The following is a 22,914-nucleotide window of genomic DNA, read 5'->3' as shown; positions in this document are numbered from 1 at the left end:
GTTCAGTGTAAAAATGTGTCCCCCCCCCCCCCGCAATGGATCCATCGATTTGGCAAAAAAACAATAGGGGTTTTCAAAGTCCTCAATTTCAAGCCCAATTTTTCAACCATTGCTGGACTAATCATACATCTAGAGCAGCCCGAGTTGAGGAGAGTGGAAAGCTGCTCCATCTCACCAGCAGGTGGCACCCTTAACTCAATTGGGATTAACATGGGGCCTTTATTTGAACTCACCCAACGAGGCGAGGCGTCGTCATCGGATTCATCAGAGGAGCTGGTGGTCACGTCTGCTTCCTCCTCCACCTCCAGCTGGGAATGCTGGGGTGTATTTTCAGCAGCGTACGCAGCCTCCTCCTTCTTCCCCGTGGCCTTGTAGTCCCCTCCCAAATACCATGCCCCCCCTCCCCATTTCAAAGGCAGCCAAAGCAGCAGCAAAGCAGAGGCTGACATCTTTCCTTGGTACTTCAATCGGTACTGTCCAACTGGTGTCTAGGTCTGTCTGAATCTCAGCGACTTTGTCCGACAGAAACTGAACAAATTCCTCAGCTCTTCCCTGTAAGGGTTTAGCCGCATCCCTCCCTTTCAGGAGGGGGTGGGTTATTCTAAACAGGGCAGCTGGGCATGATTCTGCAGATGTAATAAGAGCAGAAAAATGTGCACATTTTGCCGCCCGTATCGCCACTAAATAAGTCCTAATTAAGGTTCTTAGTAGTGTTCGGTCGGATTCGGAGTTGCTAGCCCTCCAATGTCGCTCTAGGCGTCTCTTTTGGTGCTTCATCTCCCAGAGTTCCTTGGTGAGCCCTCCTGGGTCCACTGCTGTGGAGAGGCCATAAAGGCGCAATCCAGTTTAGAGCCCCCTATATTCCAAGCAGTGACTAAGGACTCTGCCAAACTGTGGTCCAGAGAGTCAGGTATCGCCCAAAGTGCCCTCCTGGATCCACTACCACGGAGAAGCCGCAAAGGCGCAATCTGACCCAGAGCCCTAGTCGCCATTACATTCCAGCTGGTGACCAAGGCTTCTGTTGGAGTGTGGGCAAGAGAGTCAGGTATCGCCCCAAACTCCGTCTGAAACCTCAATGGGTCCATCAGGTGCCTGGGACGGAACCATTTAATTGGCTGTTAATGTTTAAGGTGGAGCAACATCAACGGGAAGATCGTGAGAGTGGAGCTGCTCTTTTTTCCCTGGGACAGAAGGAGAGTCCTCTGCTCCTGTTCCTTCCTTCCCTGTTGGAAAAAGCCTGTATGTGCTTCCTTCTCTTTGCCATCCCTAGAAGAAGCTCAGCCTTTCCTCCCACTCCAATGCATGGATTTCTCCACATCCCATTGGAAACTATGTAGCTGTCAAAGAGAGGAAGCACACTCTGTGCTTCCTCTGAATCCTCTGCTCCTGTCCTTCCACGGCTGTTGAAAAAAGCCCACCCATACTTTCCTCTTTGACATCCACATGGTTTCTAATGGGGTGCAGAGAAATCCATGCATTAGAAAGGGAAGAAAGGCAATCACTAGCAGTAGCTTGCTCCACCCACCCACTCCCAACAGCCAAGTCCTCTGTTCTAGCAAAAGAAGTGGATGGGAGGTCAAGCATTGGGGTGAGAGAGAGATAGAGAGTGATCGGTGACCAGGAGGTGGGGGGAACGAGCAGGGGGGCAGGCTAGGGAAAAGACGATTCCATTTCTGGGCCTCCAGAAGCCCCAGTACAGGAACGGATGCAAAATTCTCTCAACTGGTACGTGCGTATAAGACCGGACTGGCTGAAACCAACTTCTGTTTTTTTCCCCTTCTGTTTAATTATATATTTGATTAAATATATGTTTAGGAATCTATTATTTATGTATTAGATTTAAAGCTTTTGAGGTATTTTTTATTTTGCCAAACAAACAAACAAACAAACAAATAAATAAATAAATAAATAAATAAATAAATAAATAAATAAATACTATGGGGTCTGAGAAAAACATTCCCATTTATTTATCTCATAAAACACACACATATATACACACATTGCACACACATTGCACCAGTGGGCAACATCTACTCTCAAGATTTTCAAGTAAAAGATACAGCAATTTATTGTTATATATTTGCTAAATTTACATTGTTTTTCTTCTAGGGGAAAAAGTGCCATGCAATCTTAACCTTAATGAATGTTCTAACACTACCACAATCTTGTACGAGTGGTGAGATTTGAGACTGATTCAAATATTTCCAGTAAACTTCCATGGCTGAAAATTAACTGGCAATTCCTAATCCTAGGCAATCCTTTAATCAATGCATGAAATAACAAAACTGTTTTTTTGTTATATGATATAGAGAAAACTCTGTGAATGGACAAGTGGAGTTAGTTTCTTTTAAGGGATTTGAAGAAGAGTGGGAAATGGACTTAATACATTCCCTGCTGGTTGACCAGTTGACCAGGCAGGACCCAGATTGCAGTCAGCAGGGAGGATGTCTAGGCTAGTGTGAATGCTGCTTACTTATGTGTAGGTAGGAGGAGGCAGTTATGTGGATCCACATGGTGAAGGCGAGGCAGGGTGAGGGTCAGAATGGACCAGTTCAGGGGTGTGGCCAGCCACTGCAATAAAAAATGCTCTGTGCATGTGCAGAAGCAAAAACCAAAATGGCTCTGCCTACAGCACCACTAGGACAACCAGTTTGGGAGTGTGACAGGCCTGGGTCGCTGCCAGTTCCAGCAACCAGGCCACCAAACCATTACTGGTTCAGCTGAAACAGTCTGAACTGTAGGAACCCCTGCACTATGAGATGGTGATGACTTGGGAAATCTGCACTGAAATAATAATTATAGTTGGGTTACATGAATTCTCCATCATGTTGCATGACAGATTTTATTGTGTAATTGTCATTGCACTTTGTTGCTATGGGTTTCCTGATTTTTTCCCCTGCCTTTTCTCTCTGTAATTTACAGAATTATTTTTAACCTCTGCATTAATAATGTGAGCATATCTAGCCAAGGTCAAGATCTTCCCTTGCCTGTGGCATGCAGAAAGCGGTTGGGATTTTTTTAAAAAAAATATGGAGGTGAAAGAGAATCACAAATTATGAAATATGTGCCAGAGAAGTCTTCTCATTTGATTTTTTTTCACCTTTTAGAACACTTTTGTAAGCACAACAATATGAAAAATCAATAAGTCAGTTTCATAATTATAATAGACCTTCATATAAGCTAACAGTAACATGCAATATAATGTCAGTTGGAAGAAATAAGATATGCTCTATTTTCTAATAGCTCAAGAAATGTGTATAAATATATGTTCTTCAGAATGATATTTTATTAAACTTTGCTTAGAGCTGTTTCATCCTAGTTGCTAATATGCTATACTAATTGCTTACCCAGATTTTGTGTTATTTATGACATCTTCTATCCAATGTACATAAGAATACATATTTAAATAAAGATGGGAGAAATACTTTGAGGCTTAATATAATAATATTTTGGGAAGGCGCCCTATGCATACTGGAATCACCTAGATAATATCAGTACCTTTTTGTGGGCGGGGGCTTTCAGCTAATAACTAATTTGTGTGGATATTGCTTTCTAATTCATGAACATCGTTTTCATATTTTTGTGTAGCATAGTCAAATGAGTTTTTCAAAAGTCTTTCAATGGCCCCTCCCTCTTGATATATTTAGGGCTCTGGGATGGAAACTGAAAATATGAGACATATAGAAAACAAGAAGTTTGGAGTTATGTATAGTTTCCCCACCCCCTTGTTCAGCAAGCAATAGGCAAAAACAAGCAGGTTAGCTCAGAATGGACTGTAAATTTTTAGATCTTTTTAAGATAGAAAATCAAAATATGTCATTAAATACCTCAATACAAAATGTTCATTCGCATGGCCATGATTCTGCCTTACAATTATGCCATATTGTTACTCATGCTGTAAGAGAGAATCTTATAGTGAATTTGAGGAGGTGTCAGTTACCTGGAATTTTTTTTTTATGGTCACGAAAGATTGATTGTGTTTTCTTTTCCCTCCTTTTTATACAGAAAAAAATTAATTTGAGACATTTTTATGCTTTTCTCATTTCTTCACTGTAAAGATCACTTTTGATATTGTTTCTGCATAGCTTTTCAACTATGTATCATATTAAGGCATGTTGTGTTTCAGAATCGTTTGTAAAGTAAGAGCAAGAAAAGGGTTCAATCCAAAATTGCAACAAGTAAGAAATGAGGTTAAGAATTGGTAGAGTTGAAACATTCTTGAGGTAATCACGATTCTAGGAAAGATCTACTTGCCCAGCAAAAAGAGACTTGCAGTGCCATGAAAAGCTATCATTTACCCTTTTCATATATCAGTGTAACATTTAGTGCACATAACAATTGAGTGTGACATCAAAATACTGATGTACAGACTTTATCAATGTGATGACCTTTGCCCCCACATAATAATAGTGTAGTCTTTCTTTCTATTGACTTACAGGAGCATTAGAATCTAATACTTTCTATTACAAGTTCTGTCCACCCAAAAAGATGATCATTCTTTTTCTCATTTTCCAGCAATGTTTTTTTTTTATTCTTGCAATCTAGCCAAAGCTAGGTACAATTGGAGTGGGATTGTTTATTCTACCTATCTTCCTCTAGACATGTTCTTATGGGCATTTTTTGTAGAAGTTTTGCTTTTAATAACAGTTTCAAACTTTCTTTACCTGAATAAAAGATGCTGAAGTATAAGAAATGTTCTTTTAGGGAAGTGGTAGTGGCCATAGAGGTGGGGTAGGAGAGAAAGATACATTCATGCCTGTATGCATACATACATACAGTACATACTTACATATATACATACATACATACTGCAATATGTATGTGTCTGTATGTTTTGTATGTATACCAAGGACATGCAGTCAGGGGAGGCAGGGGATGCAGGGCCTCACCACTGTCATCCTGAAAAGAAAAAAAAAATAAAAGGAAAAAGGATGTGCTAGTTGCTGCCAGATTCAGAGTGGATGACACTGCTTAGTGCTTAACTGCAGGGGGAGGCAAGAGAACCACATGTCTCCTTTAGACTATCTTTATGATCACTTGAGCAGAGTTAAGCAAGGGTTAAAAGGTGAAAAATTCCTTATGCAAAGGAGGCACATGGTTCTCTCACCTCCTCCTGCAGGGGGCACTTTTTAGAGGCTTTTTTTAAACAGTTAAGTAGAGTCATCCACATGGTGCCTCTAGCAGCAACTAACCCAGCCTGGCTAGAGCAGCTCTCGCCTTTTTCTTTTTACATTTTCACATTTTCATCATGGCAGACAAGAGGAGAGTTGAAATCCTCTGTGACACAGCTGGAAAAGGTATGTGGGTCGGATGGAGGGAGGGGGGAGGAATTCAAAATTATTGAAATTTATAAGTAATTTTCTATAGTGATCAATTTGTGTATGTGTGTGTGTGTATGTTTCTTCACTTCACTCAAACAAACTCTCTCTCAATTTGAGAGAGAGTTTGTTTGAGAAGAGAGGGAAGGGGGAGAAGCAGGGAGGGCAGCCTTGTTTGAGAAGAGAGGGGCAGCCCACCAGCAGAGGCAGGTCTTTTACCCGCCTCTGCTGGCGGACTGGTGCTTTCCTTCTTTTGCCTGCTGTGCCCCCCTTCCCTTTCTCCTCTCCCCCCCACCAGGAGCACCATCCTGCTCCCCTCACCCTTTTCTCCTCCTCCTCTCCCCTTTCTTCACCAGCTGCCACCTTGCCCCCTGCCTCCTCCATCCCAGCCACTGTGTCCAACAGAGGCATCTCGCGTCTATGGCAGACATAAACACAAGATGCCTGCATCGGGGACAGCTGCGGGGATGCTGCTTCTCACTGCTGCCGTGCTCCGCCGCCTTGCCCCCCACCTCCTCCGTCCCCGCCGCTGTGTCCAAAAGAGGTGTCTCATGTCTCTGGCAGACATAAATGCGAGACACCTCTGTCTGGGACAGCTGTTGAAACATGCTTCTCGCCACTGCCGTACTCTTGCCTCACCAACCGTAACCCTCACCGCATATCACTGATGTATATTGATTTTCTAAAGTATTTGCATAATTCCTTTTCTAAATATTAACAATTGTGCATCTGATTTTTGAGATTCTATATTGATTTCTATGGATTTATGGCATTATTTATTCCATTATAGCTTTTATAAGTCTGTATGGGCTTATATTGTGTCTCATTCCCCAAGCCTTGTTTTAAATATGTATCAGTAATCTTATCAGGCAGCTATATTCTCCTTACAAAAGAGTGCAGTTTGCAATACAATAGTACAGGGCGGGGCATAACCTTTTCCTAGGGGGTCACAGCAAGATCGACAGCAGTTTACAACTTCCGCGACACCTCATTTTAAAGCCCATAAAAAACTGAATTGAATGAGCTGTTAAATGTTACATTTGCTTTAAGAATGGCTGGAAAATTCGATTCGGAAATGCAAATGCGACTCAGCAATTGTTAAAGGAAAACAATGTCGAATTTTGGGGCAATGACGTCTGGCCGGGAAATTCGCCAGATCTCAATCCGGCAGAGAACATTGGGGCCATAATTAAGGATTAAGGATGAAGTGGAAGCTCTGATGATTCAGGAGCAAGGTCAAAATCGATATTCGGTTGAAACTTTGAGAATGAATTTGGAAACTGTGTTGAAAAATCTGGAAAATCGAACGGAACTGTTTGAAGATTTGTTGTGTTCTTATCCACCTCGTTTGAATGCTGTTCGAAGGGCTAATGGTGGTCATACTGACTATTAAATCGTGTCAATAAACTCAGTTTTTGATGGGCTTTCGAATGGTGTATGAATTATTTGTGTTGTTATTACAAGTGTTGCTGTGACCCCCTAGGAAAAGGTTATGCCCCGCCCTGTACAATAATCCTGCATTTTTGGCCTACCTTACAAATGCCACTGTGTTCTATTATTTTGTTGTGTAACTACTGGTATTCTACTTGGATTTCCTGATATGTTCTTTTTAGCCTTTTCCTCTTATAATGGGCAAATTATTATCTACTTCTAGATATGTGGACATACCTAGCCAAGGTCAATATCTAGTTCCTGCTGGAATGCTGCGGTTCTGGAAAGGATGGGGGATGCTTCTTTTGGATATGCTTCTTGGGGCTGAATGCTTTGAATGATTTCACTTTTGCTGTAACTGCATGGGGATTAGGGAGGGAGATTGTTCCATCAGGATGCATTTCCACCAGCCGGTTCCACCCTATTACCCAAGGCACATTGAGGATGATCTGTTATCACCATTCCAGTTCGGAGTTCTCATGGTATCATATTGGCTACTGGTGGACATGGGGCATTGTGTGAGGGTTGAACAAGGGAAATTAGTTTAACATTTCACATAAGAATCTCCAGACTCCGCCTGATTTCTCTGCTATCACTTCCCTCAGTAAAATTACCTTTTGAACTATGATTTGTTTCAGGAGTCATGCTTTCCTGAGAAGATAGCTGAGGCAGGTCTTTACAGTCAAGCTCATCCCCTTCATGTGGGATGCAAGATAGATGGTGAGACTTTAAAAAAAATGGAGATCAAAGAGAATCACAAATGATGAAATATTTTCCAGGGAGGTCTTGCCACTTGATTGTTTTTCAACTCTCACAATTTACACCCTCGTCCTGTTAATAATCTGAAGTATTATTATTCTATGCGATATGGTAACTGATCCTGGAGGAAGCTACAGTGTCCTTAAAGGTCAGTTATATTAATGAGCACACAGAAATCAGTTTTATTCACATTTGCTAACTATGTTAACAAGCACATATAAGTCAGTTTCATTTTGGTGTACAAATCTCTTGAAGGAAATAAAAGAAAATTAGTAAACATTTGGAATAGAAATATATATGACTGCATATGGATGCTTCACTACATGAAAATTTGTGGGACAGAATTGACCTAGTGGTAAAGAGAGATTTGGAGAGATTTCTACATAGACTTTAAATAATGAATTAACTACATATTTAACATTAGTACCCTTGATACTGATAATTGTGATAATGATAATTATGAAAAATAAAAAGCAGTTATAATTTGCAGAAATTTGGACCAAACCATCATGCATGAACTGATCCCAAGTAGATGCATTAGCATAGTCATCTCATCATCTATCTTTATATGGGGAAAAATACATCATACAATATGTTTTTATTTCTCTGTTTTTAAACAAAAGTATTATTGTTGAATATGTGCTAACATGGATTAATGGATTCAGAAACCAGTCATAGCAGGGTTCATCCAAAATATCTGTCTGCCTTCGCAGAGTTTATTCTTTTTATACAGTTTTAACAAGGTAAGCAAAGAGCATATAGCAACAGCATCTTTACTGGTATATTCTCTTTGTCAATCTTTAAGAACATCCCAGCCAGAGTAAAGTCTCACATATCTTAACAGTTCCTGGCGGTGCCTGGTGATGCTAATTAGGTGAGCTCATAGACATCTGAGTTAAACAGTTACTAAGTCATGGTAGTGTGCTGCACATGGCCTCTTCATAACTTTTATATTACCTCTTTTATATTTCCCACCTCTACAATGGATTTCAACAATGTTGAAAAAAATGCTGAGTTCAAAGGTGCAATAGGTTATGTCTCATTTTCTGTCCAAACTCTACTACAAACGTTGTTTGTATTTGATAGGAAACTGTCTTTTCCAACTGAGTTTTCATTTTTTTCTGATTGTTGGATAACAGGGTTTATTAATTTATTCTACTGATATTTGAGATCCTTGGATTAAATGTATTTAACAGTGATATAATTGTATATTTTCACCATGTGAATATCAAAATAGCCTTTATGTTGTAACAGGTTCTATCATTTTTTATTTAATAATATGATGTTAAATACATGTTTAATAACCTTGTATTTATGTGTTAGTTTAAAACTATTTATGCTACTAATTTTTTTCTCCTGACTGTCATGGTATATGATAGGTATGTTGCCTCTATTTCCCTAACATCTGGTAGGGAAATAGAGATAAAAACAATCTCTAATTTTCCAACACTACCACAATTCTGTAGAAGTAATGAGACATTATGATGGATCCAATTATTCCCAATAAGATTCTATTGACAAAAATGAAACTGAATGGGGTTTTTCTACTTCTTTTCATTAGTACATGAAGAAAAAGAATTGGAAGGAGGAAAGAAGGAAAAACATGTCTTTATTTGTTGGTTCTTTAGACAGATGGACAGGAAATTGACAAGAATGTGCTCTCATATCTTCATCCTGCATCTCTATTTTCCATTCTTTGTTTTTCTGTCCATTATATAAATGTATAAATGATCTAATATTTGCATCCCTCTTCTCTGTTTAACATGCTCTGCTACTCTTTTCATTCTGTCCATGCCTTGCTTTTTTGATGTTTTCTATTCATACTACATATAAAGTTCAACTTCCCTAATTTTATCTAATTATAACTATTTCTTCTCTTTCCTTACAGTTATGCCAGCTTTTTCCTAAATGAAAAATGAATAATCAAACAATTTCTTACTTTCTCATGAATTTAGCTCTGCAGAATCTGGGTAGTGTTTCAGTCATTGTCCCAAAATTCATAATAAATTCGCTCATAGGTACCAGACACATTTCTAACTTTGGCTGTGTTGTTCAAATCTTTCTCTTTCTCTCCTTTGAAAAAATATTCTGATTTTTTTCCTCCTGACTGCCATGGCATGTGATAGGTATGTTGCCTTTTGTCCTCCACTGCACTATGAGATGGTGATGAATTGGAAAGTCTACACCAAAATAATGATTCTGGTCTGGGTTTCAGGTCCCCTCTATGGAATGTTGCATACCACTTGCACTTTTTCCATCACTTTTTGTTCTAGTGTGGTCAACCAATTATTCTGTAAAATTCCACAACTGCTGAATCTATCCTGCTCAGGAATAAATCCACTTGAGGTTGGAATTCTTGTGGCTAGTTTCCTTGTTGCATCATCTTGTTTTACTTTTATAATTGTATCTTATGCATTGATCTTCAAGGCAGTTGTAAGAATCCCTTCTGAACAAGGAAGGCAAAAAGCCTCATACTCTTGTATTCCCAATCTTATAGTAGTATCTATGTTTTTATTAAGTGGATGTATTGCATACATGAGACCTTCCTCTAAAGCTCGATCTTACTTAGATTTTGTTCTGTACTCCCTTCTTCCACCCCTGTTCAATCCAATTGTCTACAGAATTAGAAATAAGAATATCAAATGTGTCATTTCTAAATAGTATGGATTTTAAATTTTCTTTTAACATTGTATTCTGTTCATGGCAGTTTTCAATTCTGCTGCCTTATTCTTTATCCAAAGAAGGGAAATAAAAAAGAAAAACACTTCTTTTAGTCCTGAAGAATGATAGAAGACAAAATGTTTATCAGCAAACATTCTGCATTGCTAATTATTGTTTTTTATTTTTTTTCTCCTAGTGCTTTCCTGTATAGAATGGCTCCCCTTCATTGCTTGCACATAATGTGGCAAATGAAAGCTTTAGCTGCTCCAAACTTATCTTTATTTTTATAGTTTGTACCTTTAAGTCAGCCTTAATTCATTGGATCTGCCTGGACAAGTATCTGTATTTTTTATTGGTAAGGGTTTTTAGAAGAAGTTTGCCATTATTTTCTTCCGAGTATTCAAGAAGAGGGAGAGGGAGTGGCCTAAAGTCATCCATTTTAAAAAAAAATTCCTACCACAGAAGTAGGCCACACTGTCTCCTGGTTTTAACCTTGATTCATTTAACTCTACATCAAACTATTTTTCACACATGCACCAGAGCATTCTTTCTTTCCCTTAGCAATATCAGCACTTTCCTTTGAGAGTGAGGAGCTTTAAACTAGAAGAATATAAAATTTTGTTCTATGTTCATGCTCCTATATTAATAGTTGATTTCTTGTTTACATGCCTTATTTGTGTAATTTCCTGTTTATGGTATACTCTGCAGTTGTAGCTATTACTTTATTCAATAAACTCAACTTTCACTTTATTGTGTGTATATTACTTTCTAATCCATGTACCTCACATTCATATTTTTGTGTAGCACGGAGGAATAAAGAAATACCCTTCTAGAGTCTTTTTAATGCCAGTTCCATCTCAGGCTGTCTAGGACCCTGGAATGGAAATCAAAAGTCTGAGACTTTCAGAAATATTAGGAGCTATGGAGCTGTGTGAAGATTTCCCAGCCCTTTATTCAGCAAGTACAAGGACAAAACAAGCTTGTTGGCTTTAAAAGTCTCTAAACGTTTTGACTTTTCTTAATTTGGAGAAATCAAAGTGTCACTAAACTCATCCAAATACAATGGTCATTTGCACTGCCACTGCTTCAAATTTATAGCATATGATTATCCATTTTGTAATATAAAATCTTATTCTGAATTTGAGCAGATGCCCCTTTTTGATGTAGGACAGCCAAGAAATAAACTCCTCAAGTTTAACCAGATTTGTATTTTTATAGTCTTGAATGCCTGATTGTATTTTCCTTTGTCTCCTTTTTTATACAGAAAAGAGACAGTTTGAAGACTTTGATTTTTTTTAATGCTTTCCTCATTTCTTTGGTGTTAAGATGATATTTGACATTGTTGCTACATAGTTCTTCGAATGTTTTCAAGCAACCCATTAAGGCATGTTTTGCTTTAGCATGTTTTGTAAAATAGGAGAAAGATAAAGGTTCAAGAGAAGTGAAAGATAATGAGAAGTGATGAAACATGGTTCTCACTTGATTCTTGTTTCACCTTTCACAATTTGCCCTGCTGTGGCCCCAATTCTGTTAACAATTCAAGTTATTATTGTACAATATTATAACTGGAGCATAGGAGATATCTATTGTGTTCTTAATGAACATTTACATTAATAAGCATGGAGAATTAAGTTTTATTTAGTTTTTGCTAATTATGTTAAGAAGCACGTAGAAGTCAGTTTCATGTTAGTGTACAAGTCTCTTGAGGGAAACAAAACAGTTATTAGTAACCATTCAGACTAGAAATCTCTATGACTGCAGATAGATGTTCCACGACATGAAAATTGGTAGTACAGCTTTGATTTAGTGGTAAGATATGTAACAATCTTTCAAGCATAGAATGTATAGTCTATACAGGAAAGTAAAACTCTTATTAATTGAAAGTTTATCAGCAAAGGAACAAATTGCTATTTAGAGTATTTCAATACATTTTCTGTGTTATAACAGGGCTAGCTTTATAACTTTTCCATTCGGAAGATAATTGAATCAAATGACTGCATAAGGTAGTGTTGTAATGTAATAGAGAAGCTATTTAGGAAATAGAATTTTAACATTATTTGTTAAAAATATGGACCTAATACAGAAATTGTGAATTTGTTATTAATCAGAACCCAATCTAGAGAGATTTATATATTTTTATTAATTGTATCTTTCACTCTATAATTTGCAAAAAAAAAAAAATAGACCACATCTTCATGCAGGTAAATGAATTTTGAAATGAAATTGAATGGGTGCAATAATAGGTAAATTGTGATCTATAAAGTCATTTCACAATTTCCATGCATACGGATAAAAGAAATGGATGGTAATTTTAGTAGTATCATTAAAAGATAATTTCACATTTTTAAAAATGCTGATACATCAGATTTTAGATCCATAATAAGTTGTTTATCTTTCTGTAGTCAAACTTTCAAGGGAATATAAATGGGTATTCAAAGAGACTGATTTTTTAAAAAAACTGAGCTTTCATTTTTGTCTGATAGCTGGACAAGGGGATTAGTTTATTTTGTTAATATCTGATTTATTTTGATTAAATATATCTAAAGTAGGATAATAGTGTATATAATATCAATGAAATAATATTAAAATATCAGTTATGTTGTGAGTAAAGTTCTATCTTCCTTTTAATAATATACCATTAAATACATGTTTAGGACACTAGTGTTTATGTATCAATCTAAAGGCATTTTGTATTTATTTTGCTTTTTCTAAAAGAGAGGAGAGGAGAAAAAAACATTTCCATCTAGTTGCCAAATAAAACACAGAGAAACAAAGAGACATGCAGCAGTTCTCTTGAAAAATATAAGAGTTTGTTTTTATGGTTCTAGGATAGATTTACAGTTTCTTTTTATTAGAAGCACAAAGTACTCTACAAAGCACATCCCACAATTTTACAATGCTACCATAATCCTTTACCAGTAGTAAGGGATTGTGACCATACCAAATGTTTCCAATAATCTTCCACTGTTGAAAATGGATTTGAATAGAGTTTTTTCTAATCCTAGCTAATCTTTTTGAACAGGACAGGAGGTAGTAGAAATGGTAGAAGCAAAGAAGGAAAAATGTCAGATTTGCAACTAGTCCTTGAGTGGATTTTTGATGGGTAGAAATTGACAGAGTATACTCTGTGTGTGCGTGCACACACACACACACACACACACAGACACACATGTCTATGGTCTAATCCTCTATTCCTTGGGTTCATGCTTTATGATTCTTTTGTTTTCTGTTCTCACCACATATCAAATTGTCACCAAAATGTATCTAACTTCATCTCTCTTTTGCTTTCTTGCAGTTAGCTTTCTCCTAAATGACTTATGGAGAATCAAACCACAGTATCTTACTTTTTGCTTCTGGAATTCTCAAAAAATCGGTATCTACAGCTTTTGCATTTCTTTTTCTTCCTTGTGTTTTATCTAGCTGGTGGAACAGCAAATCTTCTCATCATCTCTGCAGTAGCTTTTGATCATCGACTACACAGCCCCATGTACTTCTTTTTAATGAATTTGAGTCTACAGGACCTGGGCATTATTTCAGTCATTGTCCCCAAATCCATGATCAATTCTCTAATGAACACCAGACACATCTCTTACTTTGGTTGTGTTACTCAAAACTTTTTCTTTCTCTGCTTTGAAGCTTCTGATTTGTCCCTTCTGACAGTCATGGCATATGACCGGTATGTTGCCATTTGTAATCCACTGCACTATGAGATGGTGATGAATTGGAAAGCCTGCGCTGAAATAGTAATTCTAGTGTGGCTTTCGGGTCTCCTGTATGGAATGTTGCATACCATTGGCACTTTTTCCATCATTTTTTGTTCTAATGTAGTCAACCAATTCTTCTGTGAAATTCCACAATTGCTAAAACTATCCTGCTCTGGCTTAAATTTACTTGAGGTTGGAATTGTTGTAACCGGTATCATTGGTGCACTAGGTTGTTTTAGTTTTATTATTGTATCTTACACAGTGATCTTCAAGGCAGTGTTAAAAATCCCTTCTGATCAAGGTAGGCAAAAAGCCTTATCCACTTGTATTCCCCATCTTACAGTAGTGTCTATGTTATTATTAAGTGGATGCATTGCCTATCTGAGACCTCCCCCTAGCACACAATCATATTTAGATTTTGGGTTGAGTGCTCTGTATTCTCTCCTTCCACCCTTGCTCAATCCAATCATCTATAGCATGCGAAATAAAAATATCAAACATGTCCTTTCTCAACTGTGGAGATTCTAACAATTTTTTTTAATATTTTAGTTCTCATTTTTTTTGTCTTTTCTTTTACTTCTATGAATAAATAATTAAGGTAGAAAAGGATAATTGTGATGGAGGCAAATCCAAAATCTCAAATCAGAAGAAACATATAATTTTATATGTTGCTTAGTAGAATAGATAGAATAGAAGTCTTTATTGGCCAAGTATGTACAATGTATATAAAAGAAAAAAAAATCATCAGGAATCATAAGATACAACACTTCGTGATAGTCACAGGTTACTATTAAGCAATAAAATCATTTTAGGAAACAAATGAAATAATATAAATTGTAAGGATACCAGCAACATGGTTATAGTCATAGGTTTGAGGAGATAGGTAATAAATGGATGAGAAGAATACTAGTAATACAGTCTTTGTAAATAGTTTGACAGTGTTGTGAGAATTAGTTTTTTAGCAGAATGATGGCATTTGGGGAAATGTATGCATTTGTGTATGTATGATGGCATTTGGGGTATGTATGCATTTGTTGTGCATTTTTGATGACAGGTCTCCATTTTAAGTCTTGAGATATGATAGAACCTAGAAACTTGAAGGGGCATGGTAGCTTGTCAATCAGCAAGGTTAGCAGTTCTGCACTTCAAATCCCTAGCACCACATAATGGAGTAAGATCCTGTTATTTGTCCCAGCTTCTGCTAATCTAGCAGTTCGAAAGCAGAAATGCAAGTAGAAAAATAGGAACCACCTTTGGTGGGAAGGTAACACCTTCGGCATTTAGTTATGCCAGCCACAAGACCACAGAGACATCTTCAGACAGCACTGGCTCATCTGAAAAAAAGATGAGCACTGCCCCCTAGAGTCAGAAACAACTACCACATATGTGCGAGGGGAATTTTTACCTTTACCTTTTAGAAACTTGAAGATCTTTACTGTTGATACTGTGTTGGCTAGTATTGTAAGAAATGGTAGTATAGAATGGTTTCTCCTAAAATCTACCACCATTTCTATGGTTTTGAATGTGTTTAGTTGAAGATTGCTCTGGTAGCACCACAAGGCGAGTTGTTCAACCTCCCATCTGTATGCAGATACATCAATGTCTCGAATGGGACTAATCATTGTTGTATCATCTGCAAACTTCAGTATTTTAACAGGAATCATTTGAGATGCAGTGATTGGTGTATAGAGAGAAGTGGGGGGAGTACACAGCTCTGGGGTTTGCCTAGCTTCACCTGCTGCTTCCTGTCTGTTAGGAAGCTTATGATCCATTTACAGGTGTGGTCAGATATAGCTAGCTGATTTAGTTTAGTTAGAAGTATATCTGGAATGATGGTATTGAGTGGTAAGATGAAGTCTATAAAGAGGATCCTTGCGTAGGTCTGTGGAATTGAAGATGTTGTAGGATATAGTTCAGAGTCATGTAAACAGCATTATCTGTCAACTTATTTGCTCAGTAGGTAAAGTGCAAGGGGTCTACAGTGGGTCCGTGATGGTGTTCAGGTTGGCAGCACTAACCTTTCAACAGTTTTCATAACTACAGATGTTAGAGCAACCTGTCTGAAGACATTCAGTTCCTTGATGGAGGGTTTCTTTGGCATTGGGATGACAATAAAGCATTTAAGCAAGAAGGAACATAGCACATCTATAGAGATTTATTAAAGATGTGAGTGAAGATGGGAATCAGTTGGTCAGCACACGTTTTTAAGCAAGAAGGAGTTATGTTGTTTGGATCTGGTGCTTCCCATGACTTTGTCTGTGAAATAGACCTTTCACTTCATTTTCTATAATCCCCAGAGGTGGTGGGCTCAATTGGGTAGGATTACTTGTAGGAGGCCTGGCTCTTATTGGTGTGTCTGAGATGGGAATTAACATCCTAAATTACAATCAATACATTCTACAGATGGTAAACATGGACGTTTCACTGCTCTGTAATTCCACAGGGTGACAATTCCTGATGTTTAGTGAAGTGAGGATCAAGGTGTAATGTGAATGGAGGAAAAAACTTTAAATCTAGAGGAGTTTTAAATGCTGTGGCCTAGTTTTCCCTTGTATAAAATAGCTTCCTTCTAATGCTGGTCCATAATATAGGTAGCTAAATCTTAGCTTTTCCAAAGGTGCATGGGCCTCAATTACATTTCCATTCTTAATTGAGCATTTATTCCATAAATTTGATATTTTGCACCTTTCAGTTAGCATCTACTGTTAGAGAATGTTGTGTTTTACTGGTTTATTTTTTTATTCACATTTTTCTTTTTTCTTGTGTTCTGTCTTGCACTCCCTCCCTATTAATTGTAAGCCGCCCTGAGTCCCCTCAGGGAAAAGGGCGGCCTATAAATGTCAAATAAATGACAAAAAAAATGACAAATGAGACTGCCTGGACAATTCTATATAATTTTATGTACAATGTTTTTCAGAAGAGGTTTGATATTCCTTCCTTTAAGGGCTGAAGTGGACACTATCCCAAAGTCACCCAGTTGCTACATTTCAAAGTGGAATAGAAGTCCTGCTTTCTGACTTGATGCCTTAGCAGTAGCAATAGCAATAGCAATAGCATTTAGACTTATAAATGCTTCTCACTGCTTTACACTCCTCTCTAAGTAGTTTACAGAGTCAGCATATTGTTTCCAACAATCTGGGTCCTCATGTTACCAACCTTGGAAGAATTGAAGACTGAGTGAAACTGATAAATTGCCGCCAGCTGGCAGTCAGCAGAGGTAACCTGTAATACTGCATTCAAACTACTGTGCCACCCCGGCTCTTAACTTCTTAACCCTTAACTTCTGTATCAAACAAATTTTTAGAATCTTTAGCTTAAACAATCCATCAATATCTTCACCAAGGATGATATCTTAATGAAATGTCCTTGAGAAATAATGAATTCCATCCAAGCTGTTGATAATCCAAGCCAAATACTATATCACTATTTTGTGATATCTCTGCCACCATCCTCAAAATGTATATAAAATGGAAGGCTCATCAAGTACTTTGGGTATAGGTGCACCCGGGAAAGGTGCCATATGCTTATTGAATCACCAAGGTGACATGAGTAACATCCTTTGATGAGGGTGAGGGGCTTTCGCTAAAGGGATATGAAATTTTCTTCTACATTTTAAGTCCTCTTTTGAATTTTGCTGTCTTGTTTTTTTCCTGTGGATATTACTGATTTACATTATTCTTTGCCATTAATGTGAATATTCTGAGCTGCTTTTCTCAATAAATTTTTAAAATTTCTATTGATTTTGTTTCTTTCTTTCTAACTCATGAACCACCTGTTTCCATTTTATATGAGAAAAAGGAATGAGTTGCTAACCTCTTTAAGAGTCTTTTAAATTCCAGTTCCATCTGGAAACTTCTGTATGAGCTCTTGGTTTGCTGAAAGAAGTCAGCATTCTATTAAGGATAAACGTAACATCTTTTTATAAACATTTTCCCCACATGATTCTTCAAGTCTTAAAAGATTTAATAGGTGAAATTTCTTCACCTACTTTATTACCAGAGATGGTGTTTCATATGCCACACGAACTTTTGATTAAAGAGTTTAGTGCAGTGGTTGGATTCAGCCAGTTTGCACCAGTTCTGGAGAATACTTTGTTATTTTATCTCTTTAGCTGGACATTTTGCAGCCCAAGTATGCCCATCCACTTTTTGGAGATAACCCCTTTGCTAAAGGATTTCGCTTTCTGAGCAAGAGTTAGCTGCTGATCATTATAGTTGCATTTTAACTATTCAAGGTGCTATGACACTCTGGGTTGCAGGTTTGCTGATGAAAAGGAAGGTATTTGGACAGAATTGTTTAGGTTTCCATGATGGCTGTGACTGTCATATCAATGTATATGGGAAAAACATTTTCCCAAAATTAAAAAGAGAATATACCTTTGTTTGGAGAATATTAATTGGAGTTTTAGAGAATATACTTGTGTGGTAATGTCTTGAAAATCATACTTTGTAGCTGTTCGATGACTGACCTCATTTGGATATAGCCCAGGGCTTTGCAACCTTAAACACCAACTTGACATCACTCACTCCCATCCAGTCACATAACCCTGCTCAGCCACCCATACTCAGGTTGGTGGCTCTTGGTGTTTTCTTTTCTGTGGGAAATGGACACCTCTCTCTGTGTCCCTCTCTGTCTCTGTCTCTGTCTTTTTCTCTGGTCTCTTTCTCTCTCTCTCTCTGTCTCTTTCTCTCCCTGCCCTTTCTCTCGGTCTCATTTATTATTCCCTCCCTCCCTCCATCTATCTCTGTCTCTATCTATCTATCTATCTATCATCTATCTATCTATCTATCTATCTATCTATCTATCTATCTATCTATCTATCTATCTATCATCTATCTATCTATCTATCTATCTATCTATCTATCTATCTATCTATCTATCTATCTATCTATCTATCTATCTATCTATCTGTGCTCTTCTGCCCAGCTTTACGTGTGATGTGAGTCCAACCACTTGTGCTGTGGAGAAGGAGTGGAGCCTAGAAGGCAAAACCAAGTATTGGAAATCCAAACAAAATGAGGCAATTTTAACCCAGATCCACCTCAAAAATAGTAAGACTCCCCCAAAATAAGGCCAAGCGCTTATTTCAGGGGTCAAAAGAAAATAAGATCCTGTTTTATTTTCAGGGAAACATGGCAGTTTGATATTTTTATGCTTTGCTCATTTACTGGCTATAAGGATTATTTTTGCATTGATGCTGTATAGTTTTTCAACTGATTTCAGGCACCATATTAAGATACGTTTTCTTTAAGTGTGGTTTGTAAAATATAAGCAAAATAAAGGTTCAATACAAAATAGCAACAAGAAAAAAATGAGGTTGACCAAAGCCAATAAGACTTGATGGAGCTGAAACTTTTGAGGTAATCAAGACTTGTAGGAAACAAAATTTATCTAACCAACAAAAGGAGACTTGCAGCCCCAAGGAATGCTATCCCCTATCCCTTTCATATTGAAGTATAAGATTTTAGTGTTGTAAGAAAAGTTGTATCAAAACACTGATCTATTGACTTTGTCAATGTGATCACCCTTGCTCCCACATAATAATACTGTAGCTTTTTTTTCTAATAACTTAGAAGAGCATAAGAATCTTGTACTTTCTATTACATGCCATGTCCTTCCAAAGGGATCTTTGTTTTTTTCTTCATTTCCTACTAATGGTTTATATTAGTTCAATCCAGCCAAAGCTGCTGAATGGTCTGAAATGCATAGACAGGGTTGGTCATCCTACTGATTTAGAGATATTCAAAAGATGTTGAAAAAGGATAAAGGATGCTGAAAGATAAAAATATACTGAAAATTGTTTCTTGATGTTTTGCCAGATGAGATGTGGATGGATTTTTCTGAGGATGTGGCCAAGGGGGAGTGGGGATAAATACTGCAACTATCAATTATCAGCAATTAACGGCACAAAAAAATCTAAATAAAATTGAGGATATGTGCACCAATTTTCTATCATTCCCTTTCTAAATTTTATCCATTGTGCATCTTGTTCTGTGAGGGTTTTTTATTGATTTGTTTGGATTTATTATGATATTTATTGTATTGCAGGTATTTTATAAATCTGTAGGAGCTTACATTCTCATAGTCTCATGTGTCATTCCATGAATCTTCTTTTAGGCATGTATCTGCAGTCTCCTCTGGAAGCCAAATGCACACCAAAATGGAGAGGGGCTTACAATGCAATGGTGCAATAATTCGGTCTTTAGAACACCCACTGAAATACCATTGATTTTTGTAGTTTTATTGTGTAATTATTGGTAGTCCACTAGGTTTCTATGGTTTCCTGATATTTCTTTTCTACATTTTACTGTTTACAGGAAGGCTTAAATTTTTAACCACTGCATAATGATCTAGGTTTAACTAGCCCAATTTTCAGTTATTTGCTACAGCCATGGCATCTAGAATAGAGGATTTAAATTTTTGATAACTGGAGGTGAAAGAGAATCTGAACTGAGGAAATTTTTCGGGCAAATTTTCTCATTTGATCTAGGTTTCACATCACACAATCTGTACTTTTGGTATGACAGCAGCCCCAATGCTGTTAACAGTCTGTGATATTATTATATAATTATACCTAGGGTATTTGGAGATAGCTATTGTATTCTTAATAGCCAATTATGTTATTAAGCACACAAAAGTCAGTTTTATTTTGGTGTTCAAGTCTCTTGGGAGAAACAAAAGAAAGATTAATATAAAATTCAGAATATAAATCTCTATGACTGCAGATATTGAGACAGCATTTACTCAGTGGTAAGATATCTAATACTCTTAAAAGCATGAATATATCATCTATATAGAAACAAATTTCTGTTATATTAAAAGTTTAACAAAAAAAGTATTTCTCTTATTTCTGTAATGCAATTTTTATATAATGGAATGCAATTTGGAGGAAAAGAACAAAGGTTACTTTATGGTATTTTTTTCAGAATTTGGAACTCAGACAGTATATTTAAAGATATAATGAAACAGAATATCATTTGGAAAGATTTTTGTGTATACTTTAAATAATGAATTAACTACATATTTATCATTGGTACATTTTCCATATAATTATAAACAAGAAAAGCCAGTTATAATTTGCAAAAATTTGGACCAAATCATCATGTATGAACTGATTACTAATAGGTGAATCAGCAATGGCAAAGTCATCTCATTATGAATCTGTATATGAATAAATTAAACACATGGTGAAATCGGCTTTTATTTCTCTGTTTTTAAACAAGTTAAATAATATTTTGAAAATGTGCTTGTATGGCATTCAACATTGTTAAAAAAATCATGAGATATAAGAGTTTAAAGGTGCAATAGATTGTATCTCATTTTCAATGGTTTGTATTGGAAGAGATACTGCCTTTTCAAACTGAATTTTCATTAGCTTCTGATTTTTGGACAAGGGGATGTATTAATTTATTCTGTTAATATTTTAGCTCCTTTGATTAAATATATTTAACAGTATAATTGTATGTTTATCACCAAGTGAATATCAAAATAGCAGTTATGTTGTAACTTGTTATATCATTTTCTATTTAATAATATGCCATTACATACATGTTTAACAATCTTGTATTTATGTATTAGTTTTTATTCTATTAGTTTAGACTAATATCTGGTAGGAAAACTGAGAAAAAACCATTGCCATCACTTACATAATACATATAGAGATATTATATAAGGAGCAAATGTTTACTCTCAAGATTTCTAAATAATAGATATAGCAAACTATTTTTATATTTATTGGCTGTTTACATTGCCTTTCTTCTAGAAGCACAAAGGAATACATCGAAATACATAGGATTCTCCAATTTTCCAACCCTACCACAGAAATATTGTGCAGAAATATTAAGATGATGTATCCCAAGTAAACTTTCATTGATGAAAATAGACCTGAACCGACTTTATTCGAGTCCTAGGCAATGCTTTTGATCACTATGTGTGATAACACAACTGAAAAGGGGAAAGAAGGAAAATGTGTGTGGTTGATAGTTGGTTCTTTAATACAGATAGGTAATAAAAGACAAATTTGTACTCTAATATCTCCATCCATTACATTCTGTCCATGCTTTACATTTTAATTCTCATGACATATCAAAATGCCACCTCCAAAAGTTTACCTAACTGAATTTCCCTCCTTTCTTTCTTTGCAGTTATGCCATCTTTGTCATAAATGAAACATGGAGAACCAAACCACAGTGCCTTACTTTCTGCTACTGTAATTCTTAAAAAATTGGCATCTGCAGCTTTTTCATTTCTTCTTTTTTTATTTGTATCTGTCAACTGTAACAACAAATCTTCTCGTCATCTCTGCAGTTGCTTTTGACCATCGACTGCACAGCCCCATGTATTTTTTCTCATGAATTTATCTCTGCAGGATCTGGGCTTTGTTTCAGTTATTGTCCCCAAATCCATGATCAATTCTCTCATGGACACCAGAGACATGTCTTACTTTGGTTGTGTTACTCAATGTTTTTTCTTTCTTTGCTTGAAGCTTCTGATTTGTCCCTTCTGACAGTTATGGCATATGATTGGTATGTTGCCATTTGCAATCCATTGAGAATGTGATGAATTGGAAATACTGTACTGAAAAAATAATTATAGTGTGGATTACAGGTATTCTCTATGGAATGTTGCATATCACTGGCACTTTTTCCATCATTTTTTGTTCTAATGTGATCAACCAATTTTTCTGTGAAATTCCACAATTGCTAAAACTATCCTGTTCTGGCTTAAAACTAATTGAGGTTGGAGTTCTAGTATTCGGTATCATTGTTGGAATAGGTTGCTTTACTTTTATAGTTATATCTTATGCAGTGATCTTTAAGACAGTGTTAAGAATCCCTTCTGAAAAAGGAAGGCAAAAAGCCTTATCTACTTGTATTCCCCATCTTACGGTAGTATCTATGTTATTATTAAGTTCATGCATTACCTATCTGAGACCTTCCCCTTACACTCCATCTTATTTAAATATTGGATTGACTGTTCTGCATGCCCTCCTTCCACCCCTGTTCAACCCAATCATCTATAGCATGAGAAATAAGAATATT

At 36.6% G+C, this 22,914-nt stretch overlaps 1 protein-coding gene across 1 annotated transcript; it reads left to right on the top strand.

Moving 5' to 3' along the window:
• The first annotated feature begins 13,486 nt into the window (after positions 1-13,486).
• LOC148046196 (olfactory receptor 14A16-like) lies at positions 13,487-14,401 on the top strand. The gene has a single exon (XM_087711935.1). The coding sequence runs from the start codon at positions 13,487-13,489 to the stop codon at positions 14,399-14,401; it is 915 nt and encodes a 304-aa protein (XP_087568061.1).
• Positions 14,402-22,914: the final 8,513 nt, after the last annotated feature.

The sequence above is a fragment of the Thamnophis sirtalis genome, unplaced genomic scaffold (assembly GCF_051295495.1).
Source record: "Thamnophis sirtalis isolate CommonGarterSnake01/CBP01778 unplaced genomic scaffold, rThaSir2_p1.2 scaffold_4, whole genome shotgun sequence".
Taxonomy (NCBI): Eukaryota; Metazoa; Chordata; class Lepidosauria; order Squamata; family Natricidae; genus Thamnophis; species Thamnophis sirtalis.
The sequence above is the reverse complement of the archived record's forward strand: the minus strand, read 5'-3'. Positions and strand labels throughout refer to the sequence as shown.

Bases quoted from the DNA above. Each gene is read 5' to 3' on its own strand.
- LOC148046196 (XM_087711935.1), top strand. From the start codon at position 13,487: ATGGAGAATCAAACCACAGTATCTTACTTTTTGCTTCTGGAATTCTCA.